Source organism: Lolium perenne, chromosome 2 (genome assembly GCF_019359855.2).
Source record: "Lolium perenne isolate Kyuss_39 chromosome 2, Kyuss_2.0, whole genome shotgun sequence".
Taxonomy (NCBI): Eukaryota; Viridiplantae; Streptophyta; class Magnoliopsida; order Poales; family Poaceae; genus Lolium; species Lolium perenne.
In genome coordinates this window covers 274384059-274393974 of record NC_067245.2, presented here as the reverse complement: position 1 = coordinate 274393974, position 9916 = coordinate 274384059, and the positions used below count along the sequence as shown (strand labels likewise).

At 42.5% G+C, this 9916-nt stretch overlaps 1 protein-coding gene across 1 annotated transcript; it reads right to left on the bottom strand.

The window, feature by feature from the left end:
- Positions 1-139: 139 nt before the first annotated feature.
- On the bottom strand, positions 140-3957 carry LOC127336408 (uncharacterized). Its single transcript, XM_051363217.1, has 3 exons — positions 3415-3957; positions 3073-3259; positions 140-823 (listed from the first exon to the last, which is right to left on the bottom strand). Exons 1-3 carry the CDS (start codon positions 3826-3828, stop codon positions 348-350), a joined length of 1077 nt encoding a protein of 358 aa, XP_051219177.1. The 5' UTR covers positions 3829-3957; the 3' UTR covers positions 140-347.
- Positions 3958-9916: the final 5959 nt, after the last annotated feature.

Sequence of the window (9916 nt, the reverse complement as noted above, 5' to 3'; positions counted from 1 at the left end):
TAAGAATATATACATTCTCACAATTTTCTACAGCTACAACATGATTTTGTCAAACTTCTCCATCCCCTTATATACCACAAGATCCATATCCAATGCAACATGTTACTTTCTACTGCATACATTCCCAAATATACAAAGCTTGAACACCATGAATGTCGTTGTATATTACACTACCGTCATCGCTGTATTTGGCACATTCTGTTGTGAGATTCTTGTACAGTTAAACAGGTCTACAATAGGTGATGGGCTTCGTCTTCAGTGATACAAGTCAAAACAATGTTATAAGTCGAAGCTGCTACCAATTATTTACATGTTCCAATTAGATTCCAGAAGTCACCTTCTCATTGTCAGAGGTGAAGTAACTCATCAGCTAATTCTTCAACCAAGGATGAGAAGATCTCACGCTCCAAATCAATAGTTAGTCGCTTTTGTTCATCTTCTCTTAAGCATCTCCATTGCTCGAGTGACTTAATCTCCGTCTTCACCACTGTCCAGATTGGTTTTAGAGAATAACTTTGCCCATCCAACCATGCTTGTGCTGTCTCCAACACCGACTTTTGTTGACTTGCACCATTCGGTTTTTTCTCATCATGGAAGAAATCTATCAGAAGCTTCTTGACGCAGCGGGTAGACCCCGAGGAGCTTTCTTCTAGGAGGTCTAGTAGGCTTTGTGTAGGCGCACCTTCAGAGTCATCCGTAGATTCTATGTCCACGTGGCAATTTATGTCCTCAGTGGTCGTGGTAGCGTCATCCACATCGGATATGTCTTGTTCGGCTAGCTGTTCAAACTGCCGGATTTTCTGAAGCAATTGATTACTTGCTCCTGCATAGTAGAAGTATTTAATCAGCCAAGTAGAATGAGCTGCACAATTAGAATGTATTATAAAAATCTAGAATTTATGGCGTGATGATTAGTTCATGTTGTTCAGATATTTTTGGAAGGGAATTATTTCTAGATTTAGTTATGGTGTTCTCACTTTGCTGCCAAAATCTAAAGAAGTGGATAAAATCCAACGGTGTAGGCACATTTATTTGTCTTACGTCTTATTTACAAATTTCACTAAATTAACATGGCTATTGTGGTAGCAGATAAAGCAATTTCAGAATTACTAATTGCTATTATTAAAGGTGTAAATGGAGTGGTTATTTTGCATTAAATTCTACATGTGTTGCATAGACATAAAAGGAGGGGCTCTTTTACTTAAGGTTGATTTTGAAAAGCACATATGCTAAAATAAATTGGATTTTCTGAAGTCAGTGTTACAAATGAAAGGTAAGAAATGGTAAAGGATTGAGAGTGGCAAGGTGGCACTAAAATTAAACAACCAAATGGACTTTTTTTCAGCCGGTAAAGGTTTCAGACATGGAGACCCACTGCTACATTCTTTTCAATGTTGCTATAGATATTTCAATTGTTTTTACCAATTATGTGGCTTAATTAAATGGTCGAAGATTTTGTGCATGATGGTTAGCAGTGTTACATTAGGTTGATGATACTATGATTTTGACCGTGCTAGAGCTTGATAATATTTTACGTGAGCTTGAGAATATGTAATGTGAGCGGTAAAGGATCAAGCATAGTAATGTTCTAACTAGGGCCAGACTTTATCCATAACATAGTGAGTTGCTCATTACGAAATGGCTATGATCTATTTATGCTCATCTTCATACTACATGTGACACTTTAATAGCCAGTTTAAATTGTTAATTCCAAGCATATTTTTCGCGGTAAATTCCAAGTATATATACTAACCAAAAGAACACAATGACCCATTCTCGAAAAAAAGAACACAATGATGACTTCCCGGCAAAAAAAAAAAAAAAAGACCTAGGGCGATACACTGTAAACTTTTACTTATAGAACCCAATAAGTTAATACAGCATCCATTCAACCGATACATTACAAACGTCACCACTTCTAGCTTTGGAACCCAATAAGTAGTGCATCATACGCTCAACCGGTAACAGGTAGGGGTGACACATTATAAATGGCATCTCTTTTGATTTGATTTTAGAACCCAATAAGTTAATTAGCACGTCATCATACATTGGAAGTCCTTAATTCTACTGAATTAGCATCTGTCCCTTTTTGAATTACAGGATACTACTACTAAAGTACATGTACGCAAAGCTAAAGCAAGATTACTCTGGATGAGCACCAGATGGATGGTACGCCTTACATGATCACATCCACTGGCCAGCCGCTATCCAATTGTTAAGGCGGTAATCATACGGTATCTCTTTTCCCTATCTCGCTTTTCAAATTGCATTAGAATACGACATGCTTTGTACTTTCCAGATAGTGCATGCTTGCGATCGAGAATCAAGTTGGCCCTCCCAAGTTAGCACTTGTTTAATGTGCTCATATACAATTCTCCACGCAACTATTATGCGTTGCCGCTTGGCCATCAACGTCGTCGTTCCCCTCTGCTCCTTTTCTTTTCCCCCTGTACCCTGATCCCTACTTACACTAGTATCCAATGGTTTGTACAGGCGCAATGTCCCTGTGCTGATAGGATACGGGACAGGAATGGGTCACCGGCTATATATTCGTAGCGTGTGGCCAATACGCCAATAAATCGTGTGCATACATCGATTAATTAGGTCAATCAAACTGTACTTGCTCTATTATATTTGTCCCCATATCATTTGTGCCCCCAAAAATGCTTTAACTAACCCGGAGTGTTTAGTCTTTAGTAGCAAGTACAAACCAAAAGCAATTAGGAGGGAGATGGCTACAGCTCGTACTGTTACACGCAGGAGGACGGAGACATCGTGGCAGAAAAAAAAAACTCTGTTAACAATATCAGCCAGCGAGCCTGCTTGCGTTTTGCCTGTCGGGGGATGGTATCTAAAAAGATTTACAAGTGATGGTAGTGAGCGATCGAGTCATCTAAAAGCAGCTAATTAACCTGACTTTAGCGGTGTTGATGATTACTGAAAAATTCAGGAGCGAGGGTGCTTTGCAACTTGCAGCAGGTAGTTAGTTAACGTAGCATGCACTAACTGGGTTAAGTCAACAGAGAATTCACTTCAGAACGAAGCGAAATGAGTGCGAAATTAAAGCCTTACTTCGAATGCTGGCTATGCTTCGCTGGAACGTCGGCGACGCGGTCTCGTCCTCTCCGCCGTCGTCGTCCTCGCCGCCGCCGCCGTCGTCTTCGTCCTGGCTGAGGAAGTCCATCACGGAAACTGGGCTCAGACGCTGCTTCCGTTCTTGCTCCTGATCCAGGTGGCGCGTTGCCTTGATTTTCGCAACCTGTTGTTGTCGATCGCCGAAAGAGGAATCGCGCGATCAGTTGCAAAACAGGATGAGCTAAGGCCAGGCAGAGAACTAGAAAAGTTTCTGAGGAAGCGATCGAGACGTACGTGGGGTGAATTGGCTGAATTCTCAAGAGAAGAGTGCAACCTTACCTCTGTATCATGGTTACGACGGCCGGCGCCACCCGACAGGACACGCTCCCAACTCCGTCGCCGCGATGACTTTGCCGACGCCTGATTATCCCTCCTTCCGCTCGAGGTAGTCGACGCCGAGCAGCTGCGCGACCTCCTGTCCACCACCTCGTCTCCCATCGGCTTCTTCCAAAAGCCCATTCGCGGCCTCCTCGGGGAATTCCCGGAGACCTCCCCCTCCCTTCCCGACGGCAGCCGGAACAGCGCGGCCCTCACTGCGGCGGATACCCTCGAGATGACGTCGCCGTTGCGCCGTGTGGCCACCAGGTGGCGCGGGTAGCACCCGAAGCCGTCGCGGGAGAGCTCGGCGATGAACTCCAGCTCGAGCCACTCCTTCAGCATCAGCGCCGGCGTCGGCCTCGCCTCTAGCTCCATGGCTGGCACTTGCGCTTTCTTGCACGGCTGCCCAACTGAGCTGCTCCGCGATAAGAATGTGATGTTCTGCTAGCTGTGCCCCGGAGAAGCAGAGGAGACGGGAACTGTGCGACCTTTCGAGCGGGTGGTGACGGGTGAACACTGAACATAAAGCAGAGGAGACGAAGACACTACATGTAGTAGTAATCTTGTAAATCTGTCGGATTGTGACACGCACGAGGTAGTCAGAGTGGAGTGCTTTGGGTGGTACATAGGCACGTAATTGTAAATTTTTGTTTGGAAGCTGGAGCTGAGCCACGTCACTACGTCAGAGATGCAGAGGATGTTTGCACTTTGCAGGCTGGGATTCAGAAGCGTGCGCATGGGTTTAGGGAGGGTTGCAGCTAAATCTGCCTAGTACATTGGATGCTCATGCCGTTTTCAAGAATTGCTTGTCGTGTTTGACTGGGTTTAGCAAGAGCTTATGTGAGCAATTTGGATTAAATAACCGTGCATATTAAACCTGTAGTTTGTCCGTAGGCCACTGTCGGCGGAACAGCACAGTTGTCACTCTGTGAGTAGATACTCGACTGCATAGTTCTTTGTTCTTGAGACAAACTTTCGACCCGCTTTATAAATAAAGTCATAAAATTAACCGTTATAAAAGTGACGTGAAAAATCTCTACAAAACAACTTAAAGACAGAAAACGAAAACAAGGAGGGCTGAACTTGCCATCAAAGACAAACACTGGAACGAGACCGACTGAGGGGTACCTGAGTCTGGAGCTCCATGGCGACACCCCCAAGAAGGTGACCACACAACACGACACCGTCTTCGAGGCCGATACGCTCAAGGGTTTTCACCCAGAGCACTAGCGTGAAGCAGGTACCCACAACGACCCCCTTCCCCAGAGGGCTATGACACCCGCATGCATCGTCGTCGTTGGTGCCAGGCCTTCGGAATTTGGACCGCCCACTGTTCTTGAACCAAGCCTCCGGACTGCAGTCTATGAGTTGTCTTTTCCAAAGCACCGCCAACAACAGGATACCTCTCTTCCCACTCTTCAGCATCAACATTGCCAAGGACAGAAACCATCACAATTGCCACGACACTCATCGTAGAGTCGCTCGCTTAGTCCACCTTTCGAGGTCGCCGACCTGATATCTAAGATCTCAGGTCCGCTTAGTGGAAGCATGAACATGACAAGACAACCAGAGAGGACAGATGAAGTCAAGTCCAACAAATCAACCCTCAGGCAGCGAGGTATGACGAGCACACAATCACCCACATGCGCGGCCACAATGCCTGTAACGAGACGACCAAGCGGTCACTGGATCTAGGCGTGTTGGCTAGGGGTGGGATTCCCATGTCCACTAGAATCCTGTGAAACCACTGGAACAGCAGGGCCCTGCCCCGCCTAGATCGAGCCTAGATATGGCCCAAGGCTTGTGCCATCGCTAGCCAGCACAACCTGCCGCAATCTAAGGACGGAGCCGACCCTAACCTCACCACCACCATATCCGGGAGGATTCACCGAACACACACCAGAACATTACCTAGACGAAATCTCCAGCCCATCCAAACATGGTCGGCGCCACTCGCGCCTCATGTGAAACATTTGTCGCGTCTGGGGTTGCCGCCCCCATCTCGATCACGCCACGAAGCCGCCATGCCGGCACCGAAGTAGCCTCCCCTCACCCAGCACAGTGCCCAAGCCGGCTACCTTGGCCCATACCTAGATCTCCAATCAAGGGGGGAAAAGAGCCACGCCGCCGCTACCGGTTGGCCAGAGGCAGCAGGGAGAAGGAGGAGAAGAGGGGGCGAGGGTGGGCGGCGGCTAGGGTTCCCTCCCCATCGCCCACGGGAGCACTCAAAGGGGGAGATGTTTTTTTAGGAGGCCAATTTATGCTTGACTAGGTTTTTTTTCTCAGCCGATAATTTTGAGATCTCACCGGTAACTGGTTTTCTCGGTAACCACCGGTAAGAGATTACCTGTAATATCCCAGGTATTGGGGTTACAAAAATAGAGGAAACAGATGTGTGCATTGCATTCATGCATAGAAAATCTGGGGAATTTTCGCGCTTTAAAGTAAAACAGTCACAGTAACTGAAGTTTCACTTGATCTTGGTGGAATTGAAGTAGCTCATCAAGTCAAGCGCTATAAACCTCAATGTGACTTTGATAAAACCTTGTTTTGGGTAGAGATGATTTGATCTAAGGGGTTAGATCAAATGGAACTAATAATCAACACAACAACACTTTAATCAATGATCAATTGCTTGATCTTATAAAAGATCATAATATGGAATTCCCTGACATAACATATGAACATCCAATTAATTGGAAATCAAGTAACAATAACTGGAGAAACCATTCTTGACTCATCTTTTCCATGCCTTAAACTAATCCATGCTCTTATCATAAACCCTATGATATCCATTCTACTTTAATCTTGGAAATAAGACAAGGAGATCAACTCTAGAAATATATATTCTTCTCTATTCCAAATAGTTAAGCATCAAACCTAGAGAGGTGAGAGTTCTATTATAATTATTAGAGAAGCAATAACAAACCTTGAGCTAAACCTTGGATATATATCCAAGTATTCAAATCATCATCTTTAAGAGGAACCCTAGGATATTATCCAAGACAATTCCTAGAGAGATAAACCATTTATATTTAACATAGACATTGATGATCACATCAATCTCTATAGAGCCTAACCTCAGGTTAGTATCAAAGACCTTCCCAAATGAGAGAGACCATGCATACCAATCCAAGCTTTACCTATTTAAGAATAAAGGCCAACCTTTGAACTAAAGTATTAAGAGATTAACCATTTCATCTTGAAATGATGAGATAACCAAATACCACATGGAATAAGATGATATCCATGAATTGATAAAGTGAGGAGGAAACTAATTCAATTAAGTTAAACAATTGAATCTTTAGCTTAGCTACTTAAACAAATATTAGGAGTACACCATAAACTCTAGAATAACTATTCCTATGAAAGAGAGCTCAAGCTATGATGCTACACTCAAGTTAGTTGAAGCAACACTTAAATCTAAGGGAGAAAAACTACCCATATGTCCTGATGATTAAATCATCATTCTTTAAGTAGAACCCTAACAGAATATCTCAGGCATTCTCCTGGGATATAAGCTATTGAGACAACCATAGCCATGTCCACCCAAGAAACTATAAGAGAGATATTATACCCTAATTGATCAAGATAATGTTTGATTATGGAAGTGAGAACCCAATTTAATAAGAGATCCTTAGGAAGCCAAACCTTGATCATTATAAATTGAGCAGTGATCATAAACCCTAAGAACTTGAGGTAGAGGATATTAAGAACATAAGGAAAACCTAGTGCCAAATTCTATACCTTGCATGGTGAGAAACCATCCATCATTATAACCAAAGTTAACTATAAAAAGAACCATAACCAATTTAAATACCCTAATGATAGATTATGGCTAATATTAGAAATCTATTGGTAGAAGATAAAACCAATTCTCAAGTCCTTAGCAATTAAAAGAGAACAGAAACAATTAAGCAAGTAACCATATTATCATGGTTAGGGGAGATTAAACCCTAGCAATTGCAATATGATGCCATCTCACTTCTACAAATTGAAATTATATCTCAACCCTAACTTTTGTATCACTATGGAGATTGCAATATAAACCCAGACCATAATTGAGAATCAAACCCATGGCCATTATGGAAATATCATTAGAACCCTGGAATGGCATATCAATGAGATCTTATGCTTCACATATTAAACCTCAGAAACATCTAGTGCTTAAAATCACAATTGAAACCCATGTTTGGTAATCAACCACCTATTCTTATAACCAAGATCAAACCATGAAGAGAGTAATATTTTACTCTAGGCATTTCATGGTAGTGTTAAAATATAACAATAGCAATAAACTTAAAAGGGGGTTATGATAGAAAATTAGAAAAGTCCTAATAAATTAGTGCTCACCTAACATCACATGTAAGTCAATCACTCATCAAATAGAAGCCAAGTCCTATCAACAACCTCTAAAATAATTTGAGTTGAAAACATCAACTATAACAATCTAAATGAATTGATTCACAAGTGAGACATGAAATAAAAATAAAAATACAAAATCATGTCTATGTGCTATTTTGAATAAAACACAAGTATGTAATATAACTCAAATATAAAATACTTGTTCCAAAAGGAAAGAATGGTTTAATAATCACTGCTATACAACTTAATGGAATTAACAAAGTAAGAAACCTGCAATTAAAATCTGAATTAAAAGCAGAATAAAAAAATAGGAAATGAAAACAGGAAATAAAAATAGAAAGGAAAATAGAGGGAAGAAAAACCTTACCTGGCCACGCAGCCCAGCAGCAGCCTGTCAAGCAGCCCAGCACCAGAGCCCAGGAACAGCCCAACACTTGGCCCAGGCCACCACCAAACCGCAGCCCACAATACCCCTTCGCAAAAAAAACGACGGGAGGGGGTCGTCCTCATCCCCTCCGAGAGCTGGAGGCCACCGCGACGCCGTGTTCCCCTTCTCCCCTCGCTGGCACCTTCTCCTTCATCGGCGTCGTGACGAGGCACGCGCCCTGCACCGTATAAAAGCCGCACAACGCACCGCAGCATCGAGTTCTTCCTCTCTGGCCCAAATTTCGTTCCCCAAGCCGACACCTGCCGCACCACCTCACCATTACTGCCGGCGAAGGAAGCCTCCCCGAGCCTCGGCGTGGTCACCATCGTCACCAGCACCCTCTTCTTGTTCAACCCACGCCAGGAATTGAGCCAAAGCCTCCTGCACATCGCCAATCGAGCTCAGCATATCCGACGGCCGGAGGTGCCGATTCCGGCGAACTCGACCACCCCTGGTCTCGCCGCCATGCTCATCGTGCTCAGGGTGAGTCTCTGATGCTCAAGCGCCTCCTAGCTCGCTCGATTACGCTCTAAATCATGCCTGCGCCGGTAATCTGCGAGCGCCGCCGCTCGGCCTCGCCGTCGATCTTGCTCCGATGACCTATTCGGAGCGGCGCCGCCACCATAATGCTCACCGTGATGCGCTAAGTCGAATAGGCATAATGGTGCGTCTTCGGGAGTAGCCAAACTCCGGCGATCATCGCCACAGAACGTCGGCCACCGTGCTCAATTGCCACGTTGGCAATTTTGACCCAGTCAAGCATGCGTGGCAGGTGACGTGGACGTAGGCCCACTGGTCAGTGACTAGGTGGGTAACTTAGCTGGGTAACTGTAGTATTAACCGTTTGAATTTAAATCCAGGAAATTACTGCAACTCCAAATAATTATAGAAAAATCATATTAACTCAGAAAAATAAAAATAAGACATCAAAGTTCTTATAAAAGTAAATTCTATTTAATAAAAATATAATATGAAATTTTTATTTTTAATAAAAATTTAATTGTTTAATACTTGTTATTTAAAGCCTTTAATTTCAATTCTAAATTCAGTTAAAATTCAATAATTAGGAAGAAGGTATAAAATAAATAAAAACCAGAAAGTAAATAAGGAAAACATTAAAATTAATTTTCCTTTACTATTAACTTATTAAATTATTATCAGAAGGATTTAAACCCTAGTTAATAATTATCTTAATTATTAATTATCTAAAAATAATAAAATGCCAAATTCAATATTATTTTTATTCCCAAATTATTAATAACTTCAACTTTAAATTGAAGTTATTAATCATAGAACTATATGGTGATTAAGAAACCCTAGTTCCATATGGTAGAAAACTAGGAACTCATCATTTCATGGATAATCCTAAAACCCTAATTCAATTATGCACAAAACCTAGTTCCATCACTACATGTGAAACCTAAATTGTTTCTAAACCTAAACCTAGGTTAGAATATGTGATCATGTACTTACTTTTGATCCATAGAACCATAATTAGCAAATAAATACTTACCATGTTCACATAAAATGTAGGAGCCCTATTATCCATAATTCAGTATTCCAAGTATGCATATCTATCCTACCTAGTTAATCAAGTAGGGTGAACCAAGTGTAAACCCTAGATCCTATTACTGAAACACCAACCTTAATCATTCCTACTTAGCATCACAC

Excerpts from the sequence above, each read along its gene's own strand:
- LOC127336408 (XM_051363217.1), bottom strand. The coding sequence starts at position 3,828 with ATGGAGCTAGAGGCGAGGCCGACGCCGGCGCTGATGCTGAAGGAGTGG. Across the intron at positions 3,260-3,414 it reads GTCGTAACCATGATACAGAG|GTTGCGAAAATCAAGGCAAC; the intron begins GTAAGGTTGCAC and ends CGACAACAACAG. Across the intron at positions 824-3,072 it reads AAGCATAGCCAGCATTCGAA|GAGCAAGTAATCAATTGCTT; the intron begins GTAAGGCTTTAA and ends TCTACTATGCAG.